General features: G+C 38.8%; 3 protein-coding genes and 1 long non-coding RNA gene across 4 annotated transcripts in view; all 4 read right to left on the bottom strand.

The window, feature by feature from the left end:
- LOC146465492 (uncharacterized) overlaps positions 1-27,122 on the bottom strand; it is a 168,288-nt gene that overhangs the window by 8,162 nt on the left and 133,004 nt on the right. The gene's annotated exons all lie outside the window — the stretch shown is intronic.
- LOC146465504 (zinc metalloproteinase nas-15-like) lies at positions 1,508-6,833 on the bottom strand. Its single transcript, XM_085128447.1, has 6 exons — positions 6,750-6,833; positions 5,364-5,531; positions 4,497-4,620; positions 3,147-3,238; positions 2,431-2,514; positions 1,508-1,724 (listed from the first exon to the last, which is right to left on the bottom strand). The coding sequence occupies exons 1-6, from the start codon at positions 6,805-6,807 to the stop codon at positions 1,564-1,566; spliced, it is 687 nt and encodes a 228-aa protein (XP_084984573.1). The 5' UTR covers positions 6,808-6,833; the 3' UTR covers positions 1,508-1,563.
- LOC146465503 (uncharacterized) lies at positions 9,371-12,762 on the bottom strand. The gene is made up of 4 exons (XM_085128707.1): positions 12,134-12,762; positions 10,950-11,096; positions 10,053-10,228; positions 9,371-9,721 (listed from the first exon to the last, which is right to left on the bottom strand). The coding sequence occupies exons 1-4, from the start codon at positions 12,527-12,529 to the stop codon at positions 9,577-9,579; spliced, it is 864 nt and encodes a 287-aa protein (XP_084984833.1). The 5' UTR covers positions 12,530-12,762; the 3' UTR covers positions 9,371-9,576.
- LOC146465502 (orexin receptor type 2-like) lies at positions 13,537-19,500 on the bottom strand. Its single transcript, XM_085128706.1, has 2 exons — positions 19,419-19,500; positions 13,537-15,920 (listed from the first exon to the last, which is right to left on the bottom strand). Exon 2 carries the CDS (start codon positions 15,900-15,902, stop codon positions 14,913-14,915), a length of 990 nt encoding a protein of 329 aa, XP_084984832.1. The 5' UTR covers positions 15,903-15,920; positions 19,419-19,500; the 3' UTR covers positions 13,537-14,912.

Here is a 27,122-nt window from a genome sequence, read left to right as displayed (position 1 = left end):
TATTAAATTTGATAAATGTATCTTCAGTTCACCACTAACCTGAAGTTGGAACTATTCCTGAAAATGTGAAAAAACAGACCATGAGTCTTCAGGCAAAATAATATTTGGAAATGAAGATGTACTTAAACAATTACAATTGTGGTCTGCTTAACTTCTAGTCCCTAATGGTCGTACTGTTAGCTGTGAGATAGCTATTGCTGTGAATTGGATGCTAATGACGGTGTGGATTAAGACCTTGCTTCTTTCCCTCCTACATTTGTCCAACAGTACACAAATACTTTACAACTGTTACACGAATTCAACGAAATTGATTAGTTCGTTATTATCCAATGTAGACTATAAAAAGCAGTCCATAAGAATTAAACGAAAACGCTATAGCTAAGAGAATTACAACTGAGGAGATATTTTTTGTCTTTCTAGGAATTGATATGATTAAAACGGCGCGTGTTGCAGAATATATTAAAAAAGACGGTTAATGTTACCTCCCCCACCGCACTTGTAAAGCAGATTCATCTGTTTGACGTCAGTGGCACTTGGACCAGCTCTTTGCCCAATGGTCACCTGGGAAAAACACGAGAATGGTGCAATTAGAGCACACCAGCAGTATCGTCTTACAAGGGACTTTCGATCTTTTTATCTATATGCTCTACTATAAGTTGAAGACTATTTTAATCTGACTGGAAGAAATATGATGTTATCTTTTTTAGCTTGGAGAATAAATGAATGCCGATTTTCTTTTTGCAAGTGTACCTGTGTAACAGACTAAAAAATTCATGTATGTTTTGATCTAGTGTTCTAAGAATCCAGAGTGGTTCTGCAGTTTTATTGAAACATGTTTTTTGTTTTTGTTTTTGTTTTTTTGTATTTTTATCAGTTTTATTTCTGTACCAAACTACCTATTTTTAAAACGTTTTTAGGTAGTAGGCAAAACACAGTATGAAAAAGTACATGGATAAACATCCCACCCCACCTCCCCAACTCCTCCCCTCCATATATGCAAAGTATACGAAAAGGAGTCGTCACATCCTGCCACTCATACAAAGCTACAAATATATAATAGAAAAGTAAATGGTAGAAAATTGCCAACAATTTGAAGAATTCCAGACGTTTCAGGGTTAGCCCTTCATCAATGGAAGTCACAGTCATCGATAGAGCAATGGCTGATCACACGCAGAGGCCGCTGGCTCGATTCCCAGGTCGAAGATTTTTTTTCTTTGCCTTGAGCGTTTTCCCATTTCCTTACTAGGGCTAAAGCTTAGGTGAAAATTAATGGGGCCACTTTAGCTCTTCAACGTACTCTGCAGAGTTACTTAGCTTTACTTCGCTGATCCATTATCAGGAAAAATCGTTTGATTTTTCCCCATTTTTTGGCACGTTTCCACCACTTACCTAACTAACATGTCAAGTGAATTTCAAATTAGATTGTCTTTCGTTTGATCAACCCCCTGAGGAGATCAGGAATATAATAGAGCAAGAGAGGATGAGCTCTTTAATAGAGACATTTTATAGGTGCTACTCGTTGCAGTGCATTACTAATTAAAATGAATTTTTGCTAGCTTCGCATCAGTGTCCAACACTTACTCCGGCTTTCTTGACTTCGATGGTTGGCTTTCCGTTCTTGCTGAAAAATCTAGCTCCATAATGCATCACACTGCCATAATCATAAGGAGTTCCAAGAGAATTAATTGTTGAAGATGAATACTTCTTGAAGTTACCCGCATAACCTTATAACAAAAAGAACAAAATACAGAAACATTTAACTCTATTGTTTGGCCACCTATATAGAAAAAAATATTTCACTTCATTTCTCCGTCTCTATAACTACAGTGGAACAGTGGAAAAGAGAAAGAAAAAAAGAAGACATCATTCTGAAGGGTAATTATAATGTTTTCAGACTTTAAAGGAACGTCTGAAAAACTGAGGTTATTAACGATGAATAAATAGCTCTTTCTTTTTCTTTTCTTTTTTTCTGACTTTCTGGAGAAAAGAATTGGGCCTGTGGGGCGATGGGAAATGCAATCGTGTTTAGAGATGTCCTAATAACTGATAGATGGAGTCTGCATCTGATAACATTTATGTATTGACTGAAGTTATTTATCAACCCGTTAAACGGCAAATATAAATTTTTGCATGCAATCTCATACCTTTCAGTGATTTATACATTATTTTATGACATTTGAAAACCCCTTTTTCTTCACATTACAGCGATGCATGTCTTTAAATTCAGATATGCATGCATGAGAATCGGGTGATACATGAGTTCTTGATTATATGTGAAACTCTACAATATAGCAGTCCTTAAGTTGTTCAGCGTGCGAACTCTGTTTTGACTTAAGAAGTAAATTTTCAGAAATTTTGCATGCAATTTGCAACGGGAAAACAAAGATCGTTTTTGCGTAATAAAAGTGGCCATTTATGTGCCGTTCTTACCATCCCTGATGTTTTGAAAATTGATGGTGACGTAATTATCTCTGTCGGGCCGAGACTGTTCGTGATGGAAACCAAGAGCGTGAGCTGAAAATTAAGTAAATAGAAATACAATTTACTTATTACAAGGATTTCAAATGACATCTTTGAGCAACTAATTTTCTGGGAAGGGGGAGTGGGTTCGTTTAAAGTCTTATTATAGGAAATGTAACTTTTAAGACTGGTTCTTTTGACAAAATAAACACCAGTTATTTACTGAGCTAAAAGCTAAACGTCGTCCAAAGGTTGGTATGCGGATGTTAGGGGGACGGGTGATTGGAAGGGGAACTGAGTCGGTATTATGCGGCACATTTTTGCGTCCAATGCATGGTGCTTATATATGGGGAGGTCCTTAAAATTCGGGAGTTTACGGTACTACTTCGTTTTATGCTAACCTCATTAACCCTGCCCTCTAAGCCACGTTGGTGATAGAAACAGTTACTAGTCCTCTATCATTACCTTGTGTTTTTTAGCTTTTTTGGCTGACTGAATGCATTCATCCGTTTCTCTTTTTGATCTTTATTTATAACCGAACGACGTTTTTCATTTTATTTGTGTCCCTTGTCATAACAGTCGGTGTTGTTCGTAGTAATAAGGCACTCACTGCGAACAGTGTCCAATGTGAACTTTCTTAAGCGAGTTCTAGTTCTTCAATAAAATTTATGTGCCTCATCACTTACCCATTTCATGGGCCACAGTGCCCATACGCCAGCAGCCGCTGGCCAAATTGATAACTTGTTTGCCACCAATTCTTCCCACATAAGACGAGCAGCTAAATGATAAAAGAAAGTATATTTTAAAAGGAAATCCTTGAGAAGACTTGGCAGAAATTGAAGACTTGCCACATCTTTGATCATGAGCTGCCATTTCAGTTGAGCACAGTGTCTTTACACAGAACAAGTTCAGTAGATGATTGTTTTGTGCCTTGTTATCAAAACAACGGTTGTTGTTGGGGGAAAAAAGGGAATCTTTCACGTTAGAATTCATAAAGTGTGACATACTCAAGGAGAAGTTCGTAGGTTCCGTCGCAGAAAATATGGAGTTTAAAAAGCTACTACGGCGACGGCAACGAGAACGTCACAAAACAATAGGATATAATGAGAAAAACAAAGGCCCTGCACCTTGCTCGGCTAAACAAGAACGTGAAATAACCAAATTCAAAGTTTTGTGGAGAATGGAGCACATGACGGTATTTTTTTAATCTGTCTCAACTTGAACGCCGTTTCCACCTGTTCTGTTACTGGATAGTTCGGCCACATTGTACAAGTTGAACGAATTGGAATAATCGCGAAAAAAAAGTAGTACAAGTAACGCGAACTTATATTTTCAAGCGACGTATTCGTTGGCATTGCCGTTGTGGTTTCTAAGTCTAAGTCCCTAATAATAACTCAAAACGTTACAGCAAACATGGAAACTTTTAATAGCGTCTAAGCATCAATTATCGATGATAACCAACAGGGAAGAAGGTGTCGTTAGGCAAGTTTACAGGAGAAGCCAATTTATTTCCGTTCCGCGTGCTGACATAGGGTAAACCCAATCACGTGGTCGTAAGTGCATGACAGTAATATTAGAGGATTGTTATCTTGCACAACTGCTTGAATCAAAATCAAACGAACCATTTGCAAACAAACACAATCGCTCTTTAATATCCAATGAAGCAATCATTCTTGAACTTTGTTTTCGTTGCCCGTAACTACACCATCTTTTTCTTAAATACCACTGATCAGGTGTGCACTTTTTGAGGGAAGTAGTTTATAATCGGATAATTATTAAATGAATGATCAATGATCCTATGGCTTGCTAGTACGTCTGTGGATAATGCCCTAATTAGCTCAAAGTTTAAGTCCTTAAAATTTTACAGTTGACTTAAGTTAAAAACTTTACTTCCTTGTGAAATGTTCATCTCGCGGTCCGATGTTCAGTCAATCTCCCACCAGGATCCTGCTCATCCCATTCTCAAGTTGGAATGCTCTGATATACCAGCCCTGGGATGGGCTCTACAATTTACATAATTTTCATTATTTACTTACCCCCTTCCTTTGAAGAAATGCACGTAATCTCTCTCTGTTGTCCTTTTCTCGAACCTAATACAGGTCTTGCTGCTCCATTCATTCATGGCGGCGTTGATGGCACTCATTGCTCGGCTTTCGGATGCTGCCCGAGAAAGTGAAGTAACGGAACGTTCATAGGTACGTATTTACCTACGGTGGTTTGTTAATTACATCAAAGTGAAATTAATGTGGTAATCTTTTGATCGTAACAAGGAGACTTCAAAGCAAAAATTACATCTAATGTTTATGGCTAGTGAGAGGTAGACCAAGAAAAACATGGAAGCAAACCATTGTGGAAGACCTGGATTAGATGGGATCATCATGGGTTAAAGCTTGGACCCTGACAAAAAAACCGGGCTAAATAGAAAAATTGTGTAGCTGCTCTATGCACCTGCCAAGAGGTGTGATGGGTTTATGATGATGAAGAAGTGATTTTCGAACTAAGAGTTCATTGGCAAATAATACGGCTCAGCAGATGGATTTGCATTGCTGTAATGACCTACTGAAAACCAATTTGCTAAAGATGAACACAATATTTATCAAGGACGGTGCCTACTAATACTGAGGTGTTTTTGCGCAGTTTATGACTATGCGGGAAAAGTAGATCTTAGCAAGGGCTTATTAAAATCCATTTTCGGAGATAATTAAGCAACAATTATTCTACAAAACAGTACAATACAAAACAATGTATGGCGTTTTTCTCCAAATTGAAGCCTTCTTATCCTGAAAAATGCATGGTTACCCCAAATATTATTTTTGGATACCAGGAGTACTTCAGCTAAGTTCTGCTTTCCCCGCATAGTTACAAACCCTGTATTAGTAGGCATCACCCTAATAAATACTTACAAATAGTAGGGTCGAGTGTGTAAGGTACGACTCCGTTTGGCCACTGTCGGTAAGTGCTGCTGCCACGAGTAGCACCAGCATCCACATCAAGCCCCATGTCAACTGCGAAACGTTGGGCTGGAGTAAGGATGATGTCACCCTCGAACATTCCCGGATCCTCGCCATTTTCTAACAGGGAACAATGAAATGAAAAAGAGCATCAATCAATCAATCAATCAATCAATCAATCAATCAATCAATCAATCAATCAATCAATCTATCAATCAATCAAGCAATCAATCAGTTAAGAAGTAGATCGATCAATCAGTCAATCCATGGCCACCTATCATAGGTCGATATTTCAACGTTCAACGTTTAAGATGCCTTTTTTTTTTATTATTTTGCCACACAAAGAAATTAAAAGCAAGACAAAATATAATAATTTAAATTAAGTTACAAAGAAAAAGTGGCGAGTAGACCGAAAAGAAACTAGAGAGCTTATGCGTGATTCAGCCTCCCAATTAAACTAAATGTATATACCTTAGCTACATGTATATTTATAAATACAAGTAACTTTTGTGCGGAAATATGATGTTGAGAATAGCGTGTTGGTTCAAGACCTTTAAGACATCTTTACATTATATAAATATACATTATATAAACAGAATGAAGAGAAGAAGAAGTAAAATACCAAGCTTGCATACCTAAATCTCGCAAATCTACTACATGTACTCCTCTGGGACCCGGGTGGGGGAAGAGGGAGTTTCTCCCTCCCACCGCTCTTTAAATTCACAACTCACACGGTGCTAAAGACTACGAATAGTGGCCATGTTGAATATGTTAAATAACTTGCAAGATCACTTAGGTTTCTGTTGAAAATATGATTTTGTCAGGTGTAAAAACATATTTCGTGAACGTTAATGTATTAAACTATTCTTCTCAATAATAAATTGAGGAAAAGTTGCAAAGTTTGGTGGCACTTACTTGCATATAAATACAATTTTAACCGTGCAAAATTATGTAGGTACAAATGCCAGCGACATACAGATAATTACTTCAAGGCTTTGCGTAGCGTTCTTTTAGTTAACAGCTACAGTTTTCGCATCTTTTAACTGATTTGTGATCAGTCTGATTTTAGAGAGGTGAATACTTTGATTACATTTTCTTCTATAAAAAATAAAATAAAATAAAAGTAGAGAATCAGATGAAAAGAAATTAAAGTGCGTACGTTTTAGTCCTACGTTTGGAAGTGAATGCTAAACGGTGCTAAACGATACTAAGTTTGTTCTAGTAAGACCGATTAAGATTTTAAAACGAAGTTGCAACCGTTAATAAATGGCTTAGAACAGAGCAAAACACAAAAACAAAGCTATACAATATCAGTGAGTTGTTTAAAACAATGCTTACCTTCTGGACTTTCGGCAAATGCTGCCACGGCTACGAAAAGAATCAGCAAGATATTCATGATACTTGCAAACGTCGTGATGTGTACTGCACTCTGCCGGTGTAAATGTATAGGATCTCACAACATATTCAGACTGCTTTTATAGTTCATAGTTGTTTTGCAGCTGAGAACCTGATCAATTACACCTGAAAGCTGGTCAGTTTTCATTCGAAAACAAGATCGTAGTATGTAAAAGCAGTATTGTGTTATCTTTTGTGTCCTGAACTTTCTATATTTTACAACAAGCAAACATTTTCTCGATAGCTATTAAAACTGTTTGTTCACGTGTTAGACGAACAAAATATATCTTTATTTTCACAGTACAAACTTGTAAGATGAAAAAAGTAGCAGAAATTCAAGGTCTTTAAATAAACAGGCCACAATAGAGCAGAATGAATATTCGCATTCCAGAAAATAAATATAATTTAATTATATTCACAACTATATATGTTAGAGCTATCTCGTTAGTAGTTAAGCTTATAAGTTTTACCGACTAAATTGGAATGCTTGGCTCCTTCCCAGTCTGTAGGTAAACTAAAGTGACATAACACAGAACGGTCACCGATTCTAGTGCAAAAAGGATTACTTTAAATTGGTGTTATCTTTGAATGGAGAACAAAACAAACAATGAAATGTGTGTGTAGTCAGCCTCCGACAGCTAACAAACAACCATAATAATGGATTTTATTATACAATAAGTTACCTGGGGCCCGTTTCTCGAAAGTCCCGGTAACTTACCGGGCCCGATAAGTTTATTTTTAAATGTCTTTTCGCCGGTTGCACAATGATTTAAGACATGGTACTTGGCCAATGTTTTCACAGAATTATAAGATTTTAAAATTTAGTATTCAAAGCTAACAAAAATTGACTTCTTTTAAGAAACATTTTTCACCCAAATCACTTATTGGGCCCGATAAGTTACCGGGACTTTAGAGAAACGGGCCCCTGATCCTACTTTTTAGCCTGTGTAATATTTAGTCTGTCTATTTAGTAGAAAAAAGAAACGTACCCTTTTAAAACCGTTTTAGACACTCAGATAGATAGTACTTTCGTTTACCTTCCATGAAAATGGTACCCTTTCACATACAGTAGAAATACTGCACCTCTTTACGTTGCGCCTGTTGGAGAAGCTTTGAGATATTTTGAAAGATCTTATTACACCTAAAGAACAGTTTTCCTACCCCATACAGCAGCTCATGAAATCCCTACACTATTATATTATAGTTCATTAAAGGAGCCTGAAACTCCGCGGGGTTGAGAAACTATCAGTTTCTGAATATAAACTCTGGACCTACATTTAGGGCCTATGTTCGGGTGGCCTTCTTCTGGTTAAGGTTGACGAGAAAACAGATTGAAAAACTTGCAACTTTTAAAAATCAGTCAATGACCTCATACAGACTGCATTTTTCCTTGAATATTTGATCTCACTGGGGAGGGGGGGGGAGGGGGGTGAAGGTGGGGCTGGGGGGTCTTAGTTATATTGGCAACAAAAGTCCTAAACTGTCGTCTTTACAAAGGAACAATAAGAAGCAAAAAAAAATCTCTTGTTTTTTTTTTTTTATTAATTAACAAACTCAAGATTAAATAATTTCACATAAATTTAACATAAAATTGGATTTATAAATGAAGTCAAAGAAAATTTTGTGTGAACACAGCACCTTGGAATTAACGTGAATTGAGAACAAAAAAAAAAGCCTTGGAGAGTTTAACCACACCAGAAGTAGAGGAAAAAATCGACAGTTTCCGTCGAGGAATAAAAAAAAACAAACTAACAAAATCCCGGTAGCTTTAAGTAATATTAAAGAGGGAGTAGAGTTCTCGGCGAAACACTAGCTGAGTCAATGCTATCAACATATTTACAATCTCAAACGGCTCGCGATGAAATTACAGACGGATAAAACTTAGAGCGCAAATAAATTTTAAAAAAAGGACTTTCCTTGTATTTTTCCTCTTCATCGCTAAATTAAGATATGAAACCCTACTCAAGAATATGGAATTTTTTTTGGATTGAACAACTTCAGCATGTATATAGAGTGTTTTCACATGACGTCACAACGGCCATGTTGGTGTCCCAAACAAAGAAATGGCGGCCATGTTGGTGTCCCAAACTAAACCTCTGGAAATTGAACTCTATTTTTATGCAAATACTTTGTTTTGTTTCAGTAAACCAATATGGCCAGTAGTCACGTGAATGAAAACGCTCTATTCCACTATATATAGTCGATACTTGCAAAAGAAGAAGCTGAAATGAAACATGCGCATGAAATATCAGACAAGGCTGATATCATTCTCAGCTTTAACAGGTCTTTTTTTTTTTTTTGCTACGGTTTCCCAACACTGCCGATATGACTTCAAAAGAGTACCCTACCTTGCTATCCCCCACCCCAACGTTTTCTTAGCAATATCATGTGGCTCATCAAATGAGACCTGAACGGAAAGGCCAATTTCTCTGCAGTGTATACATATATGTGAAATTAAGGTTGTTGATGATCGGCGTATCACCTTTTAGCCTTCAATTTTTTATGTCGTAACCCTTTTCTCCTTAGTATTTTGTGTACCACATTCAGGAGCTTCTAAACACCCTTATATATTTCGATGAAATTTGCATATGAAATATCTAAGTTCAAAAAGAGCTCCAGACAGAAACTCTGAAGGAAACACCGAGCGCTCTTACTGTTCGGAATAGAATCTAAACCAGACGGAGACCTGCCGATACGCATCTTGGTTGGAACATGTACAATTTCTTTTCTAAAAACAGCCTTGTTCCCTTCAGGCGTACACGTTAGCATTTCATGTCGGCCTATAGCACCAAGTGTTACGCTTTGTTTCTTTGTCTATAGGGGAAGACGATCCATGGAGACCAATTGCGTTACCACAGTTAGGACTCTTCGTGTGCATTGGGTAGCGAACCGTGCCATCTGCCAGCCATCCCCACCTAGCAAATAAGATAGTAAGAAAGTGGTGTTAACCATGATTAACCAGCCCCCTCACCCCCCACTCCAGCATAAAAAGCAAAAAAGAAACTTGAAACTTTTCACCCACACTCCCCCTTCCGACAACCCCGTTCTCTCTTCTAAGTTTCCTTCCTTTCTCATCTACTAGGTTGCTACTACAGAGCACTACAGCTGAAATGATATAAAACGTATAATGAAATAGAAAAAGGGTATTGGAAGCCAATCTACACGAGCAGCATTTAACCATGCACTATATCAAACTAATATAATATCCATCACATATATCTGAATAGCATTTAACCATTCACTTACTGGCACCATTCCAGGCCAGTCTTCCAAGCTGCATACAGCTGGCTGTAGGTGGCTAGTTTAGCTCCAAGAAGCTCACATAATCGTTGGGAATCATAATAAGTAAGAAGGTAATAGTCAACGGCTGCATGGAACAAACCAGCAGTAGGATTAGAGACAGACATCCTACCTACCCTCATCTGAAAAGAAAGGACCAGTAAGTAAGAGCACGATTACCATTCAATTAGTCAATCAATCAATCAATCAATCAATCAATCAATCAATCAATCAACCAAATATTCGATGAATCGATAGATGGATGGATAGATGGATGGATGGATGGATGGATGGATGGATGGATGGATGGATGGATGGATGGATGGATGGATGGATGGATGGATGGATGGATGGATTATCCATCCATCAATCAATCCGGCAAGCATCAGTTTCTAGTACCGTGGTACGAAGATTAGCAACAAATCAATCAAACACTGAATCAATCAACTAATCGACCGACCGACCAACCAATCATAAGAGTCAACCAGTTCAATTCAATTATAAGTACAGCATTAGACTCCTCCTGGCCACGTTACTCTTTTGTCCCTACACGATGGGTTCCCAAACAACGTCTCAGGGCGCTCAGAGTTAGTGGGGAGGGGGTGTACCTCTTTAATCCCTAGAGTATGTATCATGTTCATTCAATTATGAGAAGCGGTCTGCTTTCTGAGAAAGAATAGCAGCACTTTCTAGTAGTTATGTCCTGGAATCTGCTCCTCGTAGCTCTTGTATGTGCATTGTTTTTAAACTAACCCAACGTCTTTCGTTTAATAAGGACCTTATCTTCCTGTACATAAATATTAGTCAATAAATAATGATGACGATGACGATGATAATGATGATTATTATTGGTTACTAACCAACTTTACAGGTATTGTCAATAAATGGAAGGACTGAAATCTCAGGTTTGCACTGACAGTAAAATTCACCCGGTCTTGGACCATCGATGCACGTGCCACCGTAATAGCAGGGATTACTTGCACATGCCACTAGGTTGAGGCGAAGAAGACACTGAAGAGTAAGACATAAAAAACACGGTTACCTTATTTCCTTTATATAACAGTGAGGGCCCTTGAAAAGTTTCATGATATCCCCTGAAAATATTTCAGCAATAGTATGTGCCAAACTTTAAGTTTTATCTGGAGGCATATATACAGCTTGGCAACCATTTATGACCGACCATATTAGCCAAATTTGGACATTCTTGTTTCTATTTAATAAATTATATCCTTTTTTTTTCCAATAATTTACATCTTTGTATTTTTTTAGTGGAACTGACTAACCTTATTAATTCGCAGTCGTTTTTAAGGGAGTCGTACTACCCTCCTATGGTAAGACTCTGCTACAAACGACTACGTGGAAGCCTACTGAAAGACACAAGTTCCAACCACGAGTTCCATTTATTTGGTAAACAACCAAGGTGAAAGAAGCCATGAACTGTTCCTCACGATTAGGAAAGTGCGCCTGGAATTCTCCTTCTTTAGAGAGGAAATCGTTACGCTAATCACAGTTGCGCGTGCAACTCAAGGAGCTATGAAAATAAAGCGTTAATTAAATTCAGGCTTGGACAGGATTCGATCAAGTACTTTCAGTTTGTGCAGTGCATGCTGCTCACTGTGTTCGTAGAGTACTGCACCGGCAGAGGTTTTGGTTGGAATAGACCCTTATCACTCGGCGGCTATGTTGAGTCTCGGGGGAAAAAAATTCGCACGGCAATCCTCGGTCAGACGCGAATTCAGTGCGAGGCTTTCCGTGAAAAAAAAAAAAAAAAAAAACTTTTTATTCTCCTGAGACTCAACATGGCCCCCGTGTGATAAAGGTCTATCTCGTCCAAGCCTGAATATTTTTTACGCATGTCCTTCTGCAGCGGCTGTTTGGGTTGCGTACAAAGCTGTTATCTGGTGCCTTATTCATTTAAAATTCATTAAATTATATGAACTTCATACTTTTTCACTAACTTCTAACTATTCAGTGTAAAAATAATTATTATTGTTTCTGAATTTTCTCATCTTCAAAAGGCAACTTTAAATCGGACGTTGACAACTTACTTTAGCAGTGGTCCCGTAATAATCATAGCCAGGCCTGTCTTGTATGTTGTGACGCCCCAAATATCTTTCAGAGTTGCTTAATTCGCATGAAAGCGACCCGTTGTCCATGGTTGCACGGAGATTGAAGGACAAGCAGCCAAAGGGACCGTTCGCCAAACAGAGGAAAGCACACTCTATGAAATCTTTCACTTTCCTTATTGAGGTCACATTTCCAATCAATGACTTTCCCTCCACTTTGAAAAACTCTCTGCTCTGCATAGCAAGAGCATGGACAGGCAGTATCGTCAAAATGACGATGGCGCTGGAGGGTAGCATTTGGAAAATCGGTGCAGCCTGAGGTATTTTGTGAAGCAAAAATCGGTTAAATTGCTCGACCTCTAAAATCGCATACGGCATTAATGCGAACTAAAACTGCAATCATGAATATCTTAATTCTAATGCGCTTAAATTTTTAATTAATTATTTTACCTTAAACCGCAGAAAATAAATAATTATTTGTATCATTTAACGGCACGAACGATGAATATGGAAGAAATTTTTATTCACGTGCGCTGAATGGTCGTGCCACATTCTCCGCAATTCACTAAGTGCTCCGTTCAAGTTATCTAGAAATAAAATGCTTACGATTGAGTATCTGTTGTTTGAATATTTCAGGTAGTCAAGAGGGTTGCATGCGCATGCAAGAGACTCCTATTTGAACTACTTTCTCGTAGTCTCGATACTTTTGGGCAAAAACGAGTAGCTTGTGTAAACATCGCAGTCAATGTAGTATCAAAGGGAACGCTAGCTTATGCATACAAAAAACTCTATATAAAGATCCCATATTTAATAATTAGATTAGTTAATTGTTTGATTGTATTGGTTGGCTGGTTGGTTCGTTAGTTGAGCCGTGGGCGGGTTTGTTTGTTGTTATCCAGTATCTTCAGCTCTCTTTCGGTTTGAATGGTTGACATAATTTTAACGGATTACTTTTAAGAGATGATTTTTTTTTCGCATTGCTTTCAAGAGTTGATTAGAAAACTCGACAATGTGTTATTGCAACTTGTTACAGGTGTATAATTACAATTTACTACAGGTATTGCAAATTACGATTATTCACGGCATATCACCTGCGGGGAGCGATTCAACTTACTTAGCTAGGATTACAGGAAACACTTCAGGAAAAAAATTCAACAACTGTTTCTGAACTCTAAGTTGTTGTCTATATCCTTTTGTGGTGTACAGTACTCTTTTGTTTATAAAACATCTAATTCTGGAGCTGCAGGGAACTATCAAAAAGCATTATTTGTAGAGTAATTTATCAAGTTACCTGTGACATGATTCCACGCCTTACTCTGGCGTGGCGGTACAAGATTTCGTGTCAGCCAATTCTCGGCATAAGGTTTCGATTGGACTGTACAAACTAAAGGTTTACATTTTATTAGAAACAGTAAAAGAAAAAAAACACAGAATGGTCAAAATATTTCGCCGTTTGGAAACTTAATTGTTACTTCTTTGACACACAATAATTAATCAAGACATGTTTAATTAAGGTTAACGTGTAAATCTTACTTCATCCTCATATCGCTTAACACCTTGATTCCGAGTTACAAGGCTTCAAATCATAAAATATATATTTAGGCATTAAACGTTATGTAAGCTACACCAAGCTACACTAGGTTACTTATCCCGTGCCAAAATGTGAAACCTGACATCTAAAATCTAATTTTAAATTCTTTTTTATTAATACCACATTGTAATCTAGCAATGAAACTTTCAAAAATTTTTGTCTCATTTCAGTTATATTATATATTCAAGCAATATATTAAACACCAGGAGGTGTTTCCTCCGATTTTCAAACACCAAGAGGTGGGTTGGGAAAACGATGTCCAGGCAACCAACCTGAACCTCGAAGCGTTTGGAAATCGAGTGCAACACTCTCTTTCTCGAGTGTTTGATATTAAGCTTCTCAAACTATTGGTAATAATTGGACAAATTCAAAGCAAAAGTTCACCAAATTCTATCATAATCCTTACAGGTTCCAAATTGGAAGTGACGTATTGCCACATGTAGAAGCCTTAACCGAATTGTAAAATAATGGTTTTAGCCTCTTGTAGTTGATGAAGCGCATAGTATTTGAAGGGACAGTGGTTCGCTTTATATTTTAAAGAAATTTGTAGAGATCTAGCTGTCAGAGATTTGTGTAAAGATTGAACCCCGCGAAAAAATTGGACTATTTCAACGGTGTGCAATGTTTCCATACATTCAGACGTCCATAATATTTTGTTCTTTTACGATTATTGTTTGATTTCTATACTGAAGAGACGTCGAATTACTATTAGTATAAGAGAAGAGATATTAAAAACATGTTAAAACATGTTATTTCTAAACCTCATTTACGAGTAACGGAAATTCGTTTTTTGGGCTTTACAGTTTACGGTTTCTAGTGAACGCAGGAGTCTTTGGGCGTGTTCGATTGACCCTATTCTGGAATCATGCAATGATGACAAGAACTCCCTCAAAACAGGTTCTTTGAGTGACTGGAGTGCAGACTGGCTCTTAAAATATCGTGCGTCAGCAGAGGCTTGCGGAAACGTCGTCCCAAATTTACTTAAAAAGAGAAATCTAACAAATTTTCCGCTTTTTCTTATTTCGGAATACGGTCAATCGAACGCAACCTTATTTCCACCTTAGTGCCATTATTTCTATTTTAAAAGGCCATAAAATAATCTGGACTAGGTACCGTGCACATTTACCAGTTAACGTAATTCAGAATTTGCGAAAGTATTCTACAGTACAGCTATAAGGATGTCTCATCAGGCATGGTGTTCTTTGTTGACTTCGTTGTCTGGCTGTAACACTTAAATCGTCCACCAGGCCTTGGGTTCACAATCGTTCTGAACGCCGATTTAATCTTGCTGCTTAATCCAATGTAAAGCCATGGGTTGATGGCGCTGTTTGCGTGGCCCATCCAAAAGACCAGATACATAACGTAAGGTGGTACTTCATATTCCCATTCAGTTATTCCCAGGAAGAGGTGGTATGCCTGCGCGGGAAGCCAGCAAAGCGCAAACACAACAACAATAAGAATAAGCATTCGGACCACTCTTCTTTTAGCAATTTCATTTCGTTGTCGACTTTGAATTCCCTGATTCCCAGGCGTCTGATGAAACCATATTTTGCGAGCGACTTTGGTGTATAGGATGGAAATGAGAAGCAGGGGAAGGAGGTATGTGATGGCGAAAAGATAGAGGAAAAAACCGCGAATGACCTCCGTCTCATATTCGTATCCAAAAACGGCAAAGTTGAACGAACACCACAGTTCACGGTAAAGGGAAAAGATCACCAGTATGATGGACATCAAAGCCATTGACATGATCCAGATTAAAGGACTAACGTATTTCGCTTTTCTGAACCAGTGATTTTGCTGATTTGATGCACAAACGATTCTATGGTAGCGATCGATAGCCATGAACGACAGACAGAGGATGGACGCCATAACTGTGACATTGGCTGTGTAAAAGACGCCCCTACAAGTGATGTCTCCAAGCGTTCCGCTTATTAGCCACTCTCCCTCAGTATAAAAGAAAGCAATGGACCAAGGCATCATAACCAAAGTAACCAGTAAATCCGCCACGGCCATGTTGACGAACATGAAGCTGGTCATTGATCGTACTTCGGGTTTCTTCCACACGATGTAGATCAGGAGACTGTTTCCTGACATGGATACAAGCATCGTTATGGTGTACAATACTGTGAATACGATCACTTCTGCCTCACTGTCTCCCATCTTTAGTGTACACTTTATCTGTTTGTAAATAACATGACGTTACGAAAATTGTCTAATGTTCACCTACTATACTCCATAATGAGAAGGATATATTATTTAGTGAATAACACAAGCATACGTGGGAAAACGAAATCCGAGTGCTCCTAATAGGAGTCGAACCCAAGACCTTCCGATTACTAGTTCGGATGCTCTACCACTGAGCTACAGGAGACTCGTTGGAGCTAAGGCCATTAAAACTAGGTTTATAGACAAACATCCTGCACACTGCTAGGATGGGAATGTTATTGTATGCCGAGTATTCTTAAGTCATTCACTGAATAATACATCATCTTCATTTATTTACAACGCTTAAAATATTCCATCACATTAATTTAATTCGCTTGTTTCATTAAACTCTATAATGTTCTGGGACGCATGTTTTTCATTTTTTTCTTTTATAGCAGCGGCGGAAGGTTACAGAAAAGTCGAAAACGTTAGGTACTCTTTTTGGTACTTTAATTGGCCTTTTTAAGCCTTTTTTCAAAGGTTTCACGCTTTTACAATGAAAAAATGTTTAATTCGTATCGGAGGCGGTCCAGAACATTCTTAGAATGCCAAGTCATAGTGTAAATACGTGTAGTTTCTGATGATAGTGACCCGATGCCGTTGAAGAATAAAGTTTAGATTGTCGCGATAGTAGTAAATTTAAGAGAGATTAAGCACCACGTTTGCGGAAAACGAAAAACGGCAGAAATGACCACAACATTTACCAGTGGCTGTCTTGAGTTTTTCAGAAAAATCAAGTAGCTTAATGGGTTAGCAACAAAGGCCAGAATTATCTTGTACGTTTCCCATCTATGTACTCAATTTTTCGAGGAAACATACTGAAGCGAATCTCACGTTTGCCGATTGCCGTAAACGAGGTGCTTAATCTCTCTATTAACTAGGAGTTTAAAAAAGACAACGACATTTATTTTTAAACTCAGAAAGGCATTTCGATCACAAAGAACGGCTGCATGCATCAGGACAGAAACGTCTTGGGGTAAAGTTCTATTAACCAATCACAGAGATTTGCATTCGAAAGACCTTAGGCGGTCATTATGGGCCAATCAGCGATTTAGTCCAAAATCTGCACAAAAGCTATTTAAACAGACTTGTCATTCAGTTCGGCGATTTTAAATCAACGGTTTTCTGCTGGTCAGAAAGAGACTTCGACCGGAACCACAAACCGTACAAGAAACCCCTCTGGAACCTAAGGTATAGCGTTCCCACATGAACGCATCGAAATTCTTACAAAGCAAAATAGTGGTGAGGCTAGATCTCGGAAACGGCGACAGCCCGGTTGACCGGCCTCATATGAGTTTATGAGAGGCCCTAATACTTACAGTAACGGCAACAATTCATACTTAGTCAGAATTCGGAAGAGAAGAGTGGTTTGCAATTTAGTGCCGTAAAACTAAACCCCAAGCTAGTAATTCCTCTGGCCAATTATGACAGACGTGTATACTGCAATGAACCAATCAGAACGTGAAGGAAATACATGTGACCGGTGCCAGTTGCTGGACGAAACGCGTAATTGGTTTTGGTCTTGTTTCTCATTGGTTGAGACAATTAGTTTTGCTAGCTACCCACAAATACATATTTTGACTTAACTGTATTGTAAGGTAATTAACTTATAATTTTAAATTTTAGTATGTTAGTGTTATTTTAACCTATTAGGTACGGCTCCGTGGGTAATTATTATTGCATGTTATTACTGATATAGCCTAGAAAAGCAAAATTACGCTAGACACTCAGTTGTAGACTGCTCCTGACAGCACAACCAACACCACTGACGTGCTTGTTTAAGTTAAGTTTTTCGCAGTTTATACGCACAAACTCCTTTAGTTTCAGATGAAATTTGTAAAATTTGACTGAAATATACAAGGTTTGCAAAACATCTAGAAGACAACACTTGATAGCTCGAGGTACTACCCATGATGCATTAGTCACAAGCTAGAACTACTTAGGAGGGACAGCATATGAACACGGCAATTAGAACCATACATACACATTTTGAACAATGCCAAGTTATAGGCTGTTGGCAAGTTGGTCAATGTGCATAAGGTGGCCTGGTTGTTTAACACCGGGTTGCAATTTTGGTTTATAAGTTCGGCGCCCTGTAGCACTTGGCGGCTAGCCAGTCGAAAATGGCACTAGCGTTATCATGAAAAAAAAAAGGCTCTTGGCATCACGCGACAAACATTTATTCAAAGCTATTATTGCCTAGTTATTTCACGCGGCTAGGATCATTTTACAGTACTGTACGTAGCCATTTGTGTGGGATATATTTTTAGCATGCATCTCACGACTGACGAGTTCCTTTTCCTCTAGCCGCTTTGCCTAATTAGTTTTCGGACAAATACAACGTGAACAGCGCTTATTGTTAAAGGTCATTATTATACATGGAGAATTTTAGACTATTAAACAGAAAGATCAATTTTAATTTAAAAATCATTTTTACGAAAAGAGAATTCTGTAGTGAGCGTGACATAACAGTGCCTGTATCGACTGGCACAATTGTGTGACAAGGAGTCAAAGTGTACTGCTCTCTCCTCCGTAGACTGCAAGTGGTCCCTTTCTGGATAGTCGAGAGGTCGCGGGAAAAAACTGGAGCGAACGAGCGGAGGGGGGCTTGGGGAGAGGCGCCTTCCCCTAGTCTCTTCTCGTTTATTTCTCCTCGCTCCAGTCTCGTGCACCCTCACGACTACCCAGAAAGGGACTGCTTGCAGTTTATCTCCTCCGCAGAGACCTCCTTCGCGCTCAAGCGGATAGAAATAAGGAACTGGAGAGAGCCGGTGAAATAACGAGGAGCGTGGGGGATTTCTAACTTTTCGCTCCTTTTTTATGAAGAAGCCTGTGCAGAGGAAAGAGGGTACACAACGAAGCTGTTGGATTTCTAGATGCTATTTTGTTCACCGGTTATGATTATTCATAATTAAATATATTATTCACTGTGATTTCAAGGCAGGTCAAAACCAACTATAAAATCGAACAACGCTTCGGAGTCGTCATGACACCATTTTCAAATTTCAAAATGATTAGAGTAAACCGTCAGAAATAGCTCGCTGAAGATTAATAAAGCTGTTTATTAGGTAATGCCACGCAGAAGATAGTTTGGCTGGGATTGCGTCCATTAAGAGATGCTGTCAAATTCTGCGTCTAATAAGCAACATTTCATATACTAAACAATCGACCTTATTGTTACTGTTTGTCTAGGTCTTTCGGGACATTTCAGTGTTTGTCATTGTAGTGCTTGCCAATACCGTTTTCACGGGATCCACTGAAGAAACTCGAGCGTAAATGCAAAATTTCTCCATTCTATCAGACACAATATCAGCTATTATTTTCTTAGAGTGACTGCCATTCTGGTTTAGGTCTTCAATTGAGTTGTTTGCGTCGTTCTAGTAAGTGAACTGTACTGCCCCTTTAAGTCTTCTAATTTAGTCTGCTAAGAGGTGCTAAATGTTTCAGTTGAAACCTGAATCTGGTTCTTACCTGGTGGTTCGTTCGTCCTCCAGCAAGGGGAGACTACAAAACTACTGGTAATATTTGAGGTGAATTTCGCGATATATTGACGATTCAGGAAATGTGACACCGAAAGATAAGAATATAAATAGAAAAAAATCTCGCTTACATTCCATCACGTTTGTTTATGCCTTTAGTTCGTTAAGCTTATTACCTTAAGAGTTCCTCTCGGGGAGTTCCTGCCCTTCAGATCCCTGAGTTTTGTATTGGATCAAGTGACCAGTGAAATATTTCTAGTGGAATTAGGTGCCTGCCAGTGTTAGAACGATTAGCTTTAGAAAGAAAATGTTTAGACACAGTAATGGTTTATATATTTAATGTTACAGTCCTGGTACAGTCGAACAATTTGTTGAAAGGCCATCCTCGGCGAAATGCTTAGTGGCCGGTAAATGAGTTAATAGAGGTTAGCCAAAAGCCGATTAATAAGGGATCGTCGGAAATGAGCAAAATATGTGACAGGAACATCGTTTTCTTGAATATCAACACACTTTGAGGCTTAGGAGAACTGTTGTACATAATAAATATATCTCATTTGTTGGTTCTAGATATAATAAGTGCAGATATTTTGCGAGTTGCGCAGGAAATATACGAGCAATGAGCAAAATGACCGTGCGTATTATATCTAAAACCATTGAAATGAAGACATTTATTATTCCACTACAATAATATTTTGTTATTTTGGCTTCTCTTTTTTGATAAGAGTATTGACATACGCCCGTCATTGTCTGTCCATCAGGCCCCAGTTGTTCAAAGAGCGGATAGTTTTATCCACTGGATAGGTCGCTATCCGGCAGATGAAATGTGTGCAAGATTTTCCCAATAGCCCTATATTTATGGATAGAGTAGAAGCATATGTGAAATTTAAGTATGGGATTGTGTGGAAAACTTACCAAAGGCGTTAGTTGGAGTGCATTTGCTCCGCTGGATAGTGACTTATCCGGTGGATAAAGTTATCCACTCTTTGAACAACTGGGGCCTGTACTGATATGGCGCGTGCGATTGACGTAAACAACACCGGAAAGCCATGCAGTGAAACGTCTCGCTCTGTTGTAAACCGGTCAAACCGGGACACTACAGTGTATGACGGTTCAGTCTCTTGACCTTATTTGGTGAAATGACATAATAGTGGAATAATAAAGCCTCTTATTCACAAATTCAAAGTTCTCACTGACATTTGTCGTGAAAATTCCATATCCTTTAAAAACTGAAACGCATAATTGCCTCTCAAGTAAATTCTTTAATAAAGGTTCAACTACAACAAGAACCATATAAAGTAAGTCGATATTAAAAAAAAAAGGAAAACGGCAAGAAAAAAAATAGAGAAAATCATTCGTAACTGAAGAAGAGAGCGCCGGTTAAATTCCTGTGGCTGTGCATGTCATTATGGAACACGTATTTTTGACGAATAATGATGATTTCGTTTTTGAAATATCTTCTTTCGTTCCAGAGATATTCAAGTTTTTGTTCAATAACGGATGTCGTCAGAAATCGTCTCAGCACGGGGAGTCACAAAATCAATAATATATCGGGAAATATCAACAGCAGTTACACTGTGTCCGTGAACCACAGTATATAGGAGACGTTTGCACGCAGGCTAGAGTTTTACGTAGTGTTGGTTGTGTGAAGTGATAGAACGAGGGGCTATAGTGGAAGACCGTAATGCCAGGGCAAGTCATATAGCTTCTGGACGGCGAAAGCCTGAGAATTTGACTTGCACAACGACTGAGGAATAAAAGTGAGACAAATCGGTATCCATAAATTGAACTATGGATGAAAAGATGAATAAATGAATGACCATCGTATGTATGTACGCAGTATTTTTGTCTTCTGGGGCCAGGGAGATTCCTGTCCACCCCCCCCCCCCCCCCCTCCCTTCCTCCATAACTTAGAAGCTATGAAAATGAGACTTGACGGAGGGATAGAACGTTCAAGGATGTGTCCTTTTAGGTCTGCAAAATCATAGTTGTCAAATGGTGGGCCATCTTGGCCTTCTGGATTTCCCTGAAACTTAAGAAAAGAGCCGAAATTGAACGAAAAGTAATCAGAACCAAAGAGGGAACACTAATATGGGCCACAAGACATAAACGTCACAGAAAGAGAAGTAAGTTTTCTTCATTTTAAAAAAGGATTTTACAATTTCTGAAAAAAACAAAATAAAAACAAAAAGTGACCTGTCAAAAATTGATTGTCGTGGCAACATCGAAGTCTGTGAGCAGGAACTCGCGACGGCATCACATTGTTCCCAGATAAATTTCCGAAAAAGTCCTGAAGTTTCTGGGCGTTTGCTAAAATATTAAAAATTGATTCAGGTTGAGGCTTGAAACCGTACTCGAAACCAAAATTACGGCAAAACGGGACAGTACCGATTGAGCTATCAAGCCAACTGGGCTCCAGATGGTAATTTAAAAAATTGTAGCTGCGTTTCTGAATAAACTCGCGATAATTCCCGAGCTAGTATCGGGAGGTCTTAGGTTCGACTCCTGGTAGCACTTGGATTTCCTTTTTCCGAGTATGCCTGTGTCACTTAAGGTTCAGAAGAAATAAGAAAAATCAATTACCATACGTTCACATTATCCATAAAACCTTGAATGTGATCATTCCGCCACGTTGTTGTTTTTCAGAAGACAGCAAAGAAATGTACCGAGGCGTACAACGCACGTGCAGAGCCAGCCATTGTTTTGCAAATTAAAACTGTTTTCTGACGTTCTCGTTGCCGACGTCTTCCACGCTGCTTAAAGCACAGGTCACCAAAGCGTATGTGACACAGGTTATCATGCAAGCGTTATTTAATTAAGAGTTTGTATGGAGTAAAAATTATATCGAAATCTAGGCAACAATATTCCCACAAAACCCACAAAAAATATAATAAAATCTGAAAAGGCTTACCCGGTGTGTTTTGCTGTGTTTTCAATGCTTCTCAGTGCATCTAAACGCTGTTTAGAGCAGTTTATCTCTCAGCAGCTGGTCCACGTGCATCACTGTATTATGTTAATGACAAGGTAGGAAACTTAAAGTCGAATTTGAATAAAACTTGGCCCGTCATTTGAGGAGAGCACTTCAAAAACCTCGCTAAAATTTGCTTGAAACTTAAGCACTCGCTTAGCTGTCTCTCCATATGGCAAGAAGGATAATGTGCGGTCCTTCCTGGGAAGATAATTTTCGGCAAAGTTGATTTATGGAGACACAGAACTTCGTGGAAAACAAAGTTCATTTCATATTGGGTGCCATTTTTGCCGCCGACAGAGCCGTGTCGCTGGAATGTTGGAACAAACTCTCGGTCAAACCTAGGCACGAGTACTAAAATGTGCCCAGCCGGGGAAATCCACGGGAAGCCTTTGGCACGTAACAAACCACACAAACCCCCTCCCGGCTAAGTGCGGTTCTGTACCAGCCAGCCGTGCTTGGCGTGACAGCAAGAAAGGTCTCTTGAGAATATGAATTGACTTTTGTATTATTAATTTTTTTTTTATTATTATGAATTGACTTCGCAATTTTCCAACTTGTCAACTTACGAGTTGTCTTTTATTGAATAAAAGCTGACTGAAAGAAACTGAGAATTTGTCTTTGTATACACGCTCTCCAGAAAACCTTGAATTTCGCAAAGTTGTTGTTTTGCCTAGAACGGCAACATGTTTTAAAAAACGTATAAGGTCAATGTTTTGCTCATTAAACCTTTTGTATTTCGAAGTTCTCATTACCGGTTTATTCCTTGCGAGCAGGAGGACAGGAAGAAAAGATAATCTAAGTCGTTTGACAAGATCTGGCGATGAGTGTTTAGTCGTTTTCGGTAGGTCACAGTCAATACAATCAAATTTTGGTAAGAAGTTACATCCGCTGCAAGATGTAGTCACTTTCGTGGATGAGCAAATATGTCGTGGTAATTCGGTATAAGTTGTATATTTATTTATATTCTCTTGTCACGTTAATGCGAACCTAGCTCGATTATACCACCTTGCAGGCTAACTGATGAACAAAATAATGTTTTACGCGTTACTGGAAAAGGCCACAACAAGGCCGGCTGGCTGGTACAGAACTGCACTTAGCCGGGAGGGGGTGTGTGTGGTTTGTTACGTGCCAAAGGCTTCCCGTGGATTTCCCCGGCTGGGCACATTTTAGTACTCGTGCCTAGGTTTGACCGTGAGTTTGTTCCAACATTCCAGCGACACGGCTCTGTCGGCGGCAAAAATGGCACCCAATTTGAAATGAACTTTGTTTTCAACGAAGGCCTGTGTCTCCATAAATCAACTTCGCCGAAAATTATCTTCCCAGGAAGGACCGCACATCATCCTTCTTGCCATATGGAGAGACAGTTAAGCGAGTGCTTAAGTTCCAAGCAAATTTTAGCGAGGTTTTTGAAGTGCTCTCCTCAAATGACGGGCCAAATTTTATTCAAATTTGACTTTAAGTTTCCTACCTTGTCATTAACATAATACAGTGATCCACGTGGACCAGCTGCTGAGAGATAAACCGCTCAAAACAGCGTTTGGAAGCACTGAAGAGCATTGAAAACACAGCAAAACACAGCGGGTAAGCTTTTTCAGACTTGAGTATATTTTTTGTGGGTTTTTTAGGGAAAATTGTTGTCTAAATTTCGATATAATTTTAACTCCATACAAACTCTTAAATCACGCTTGCATGGTAACCTGTGTCACATACGCTTTGGTGACCTGTGCTTAAAGTCCCTTGAAAAGTGGCTACACCCATTCAGTTCAGCTAGTTCCCGGATTAAAGGAGCACTGCAAAGGAATAATCTTCAGCTCAATGTATAATAGCAGTTCTGCGTTTGTTTAATAAATTATTTCCACTCCACTTAGTGAGTCTTTTTCGGCTTTAGTTATCAATCCGATCGAATTTTACATTTTAACTGAACTTTAAGTGTTTAGATCAACGCTAAGTGCGAAACTCGTGAATAGGGACTCCAAAATATAAAGAAGACTGTTGGCTTGTGAACATTTGCTACAGGCCGCTAAATTTAAAGATTACAGAATCACTATATTGGATCCTTTTGTGAGATTTAACAGGAAGTTTGTACAGTGCATCATCAACTCTTATGACGGCAAAAAATATCAGGTAGGTCGAGCCCCACGGTGATCGGTATATTTGTTACTTTCAAAATTTGAAATAATGACATGGTATTGTAAAGGAACTGAAATATTAAATACCTGCCTTCGAGATTTTTCGTTGAGAACAAAAACGTTACCTTTAGATGAGTGGATTGTTTTAGTTACAGTCGAAGTTCTCCTTACGGACACCTCTCTATTACGTACAGTTCACTTGGTCCCGGGAAAATACCCATACATTCTTTGTAAAAATAACCCCTATAATACGCGGACAACGGACACGAAATCTCGGCCCCAGAGAGAGATGACAGTTCTTATTCAACACGATTTCCTGTTTGTCGTTACATTACACACTTCTTTAACGCAAAATGAATCAATAACAAAGAACTTTCGTTAAATACTCCACTATGTTAGTGTTCGCTGCTCTTGTTACTGTTCTATTATGTTACTGTTCGGAAACTGTATTATAGTTGGCCATATGTTTTTGGAATTGTACAGCTTGTATTGTAATGATTTGTACTGTCCATAAACAACTTAAATGCACCTCAAAGACTTGTTTGGGCCAGTTTTGACTTAAAGAACACTCAATACCATCAATGGAGCCTTTCAAGTGACGTAATATTCATGACCTCTATAAAACGGACACCTCTCTTATACGCTCTGTCCCTTCGGTGTCCGTATTAGAGAGGTTCGACTGTGATGTACTTTGCGTGACGGCAATCGTGACAGTGAGCCATCGAACTAGTCAAGATACCCTGCACACTTTTTATTCTGGATGCTTCGCTTTTAGCGGGCCAAATAAGGCACTTTGAGGGAGTGATAAGGAAAGATTAAGGTTAGACTTCAACCATAGTTTTTCTCCAGAAAACATATTCTAGGACAGATGTTGGGCCTCTGAAATCGACCCTAATTTCAATTCGAAATCTAACCCTCGAAGGTCGCGTAATCTTCAACTAGTGAATTAGCACATTAAAAATATGACTTGCGACTTCATTTTTACACTTAACGAGAGATTATAGAAAGATTTACTTGTATCCGAGAAAGAAAAACGAGAGAAGCTCTCGTTGCTGTGTGCGAGCCTGCTAAAGATGCGCGATTTTCCCATTATTCCGGACAGGCTGAATCGGGAGTGTAGCCATTCTGTGAAAAGAAACAAAAACGCTTTACTTGATCCTTTGGTCTTTGCTACATGCATATTGGTTCAGTCAATCGTTGTGCGTGAAGCATTTTTCATATACACTCATCAGTTTATTCAAGTTTATTGTTCAGGGGTATCTTATGAACTCAGAACGTGAATAGCACCCTGTTGACTTGATAGCTCAGTTGGTAGAGCACTGCACCGGCATTGCAGAGGTCGTGGGAACACATTCTGTTCAAGCCTAAATTTATTTCAGGTTTTTTCGCAACAGTCTGGTTACGTGGATAACTGCGAGAACTTTTCTTCTAAAGGCGGTTTGCAATGAACCATCTATAGGTGGTTTCCATTGCGCATGGTGCTGGTGTGTTGACAAAACAATAGAAAATTTGCTCTCATAGTTTGCATAAAAATGGCAGTTAACTCCGAGAGGAGAAAAAATCTTATTTTTCCTGTCAACCAACATGGCCGCCATGACATCATATGCAAACCATCAATACAATCTTTCATCGACAGTGCACATAAAGATGTAATTTTACTGAGTTTGCAAATACTGCACTGCTGCCGGCGTAAACAGAAAAGTCCTTGCCAAAATATTACCCCTTGAAAGTTAACTTTATGTGGGTAATTATAAGCTTAAAAACAGAGGGTTTTATTTTTTTTGCCTGCCAACCATGCATTTAAGAGTCAATGTCTGTAAATATTTATGTATTTTATTATTATTATTATTATTATTATTATTATTATTATTATTATTATTATTATTATTATTATTGTGCGTTGAAAAATAACTCAAATTAAAAGTACAAAATTATTTACTGCTGGAGGTAGAGAGCTTCTAAAGGTTAGCGACCAGCCTCTATTGTTTCAGCGTGTGGTCACTTAACGAGAGCCATTCTCGTAAACAACCAGCTATAGTTACAAACACTTTTCTCTTGCACCCGAATACCTTGTATTCGTGGTAATATTTCCCCAAGCTGAAGTGTGCCTGCGTTCATCTTATCTGTGAAAAATAGAGGCTATTTAATATATATAAACAGTCGGCTCCGTTTTTTAGTTTAGCTAAGAATACCCGGGGGGGGGGGGGGGTACTCCAAAAAAAGTTGGGTTGGGGTGTGCGGCCCGCTTCCCAAAACCCTTACCCCATTTATGACCAAAATCTGCGATTTTCCCTACCCTCTTTATGACCTGAAGTAGCTTCTTCTAAAAAAAAAAGAACCCAGGACTAGAGTGCAAAAATCTATACCCTATTTATTACCAAAATGGCGGCAAAATGGCTAAAAGCGATACCCTATTTATGACCAAAGCAGCCGAAAAACCATACCCTTTGGCGCCGCACATACCTATATAGCCCATATAAGGGGGTACCCCCTCCCCCCCCCCCCCCCCGGGTAAGAATACAAGCCCAGAAACACAAAGCCTGCAGGAAGCAGGTTGTCTTGGGTTCGGGTACAGCACTCTTTGCATGTTACTGTGCAT

This window comes from Pavona decussata, unplaced genomic scaffold, assembly GCF_977016875.1.
Source record: "Pavona decussata unplaced genomic scaffold, jaPavDecu1.1 SCAFFOLD_156, whole genome shotgun sequence".
NCBI classification, from domain to species: Eukaryota; Metazoa; Cnidaria; class Anthozoa; order Scleractinia; family Agariciidae; genus Pavona; species Pavona decussata.
The sequence above is the reverse complement of the archived record's forward strand: the minus strand, read 5'-3'. Positions and strand labels throughout refer to the sequence as shown.

What these genes read in the sequence shown, in the direction of transcription:
- LOC146465504 (XM_085128447.1), bottom strand. Translation starts at nt 6,807, where the DNA reads ATGAATATCTTGCTGATTCTTTTCGTAGCCGTGGCAGCATTTGCCGAA. An exon ending in CATTTCTTCAAAGGAAGGGG is followed by an intron (nt 3,239 to 4,496) that starts GTAAGTAAATAA and finishes TTTATCATTTAG; the next exon opens with CTGCTCGTCTTATGTGGGAA. An exon ending in CACTGTGGCCCATGAAATGG is followed by an intron (nt 2,515 to 3,146) that starts GTAAGTGATGAG and finishes CTTAATTTTCAG; the next exon opens with CTCACGCTCTTGGTTTCCAT.
- LOC146465503 (XM_085128707.1), bottom strand. Translation starts at nt 12,529, where the DNA reads ATGCCGTATGCGATTTTAGAGGTCGAGCAATTTAACCGATTTTTGCTT. An exon ending in TTATTGACAATACCTGTAAA is followed by an intron (nt 10,229 to 10,949) that starts GTTGGTTAGTAA and finishes CTTTCTTTTCAG; the next exon opens with ATGAGGGTAGGTAGGATGTC. An exon ending in ACTGGCCTGGAATGGTGCCA is followed by an intron (nt 9,722 to 10,052) that starts GTAAGTGAATGG and finishes CTTATTTGCTAG; the next exon opens with GTGGGGATGGCTGGCAGATG.
- LOC146465502 (XM_085128706.1), bottom strand. Translation starts at nt 15,902, where the DNA reads ATGGGAGACAGTGAGGCAGAAGTGATCGTATTCACAGTATTGTACACC.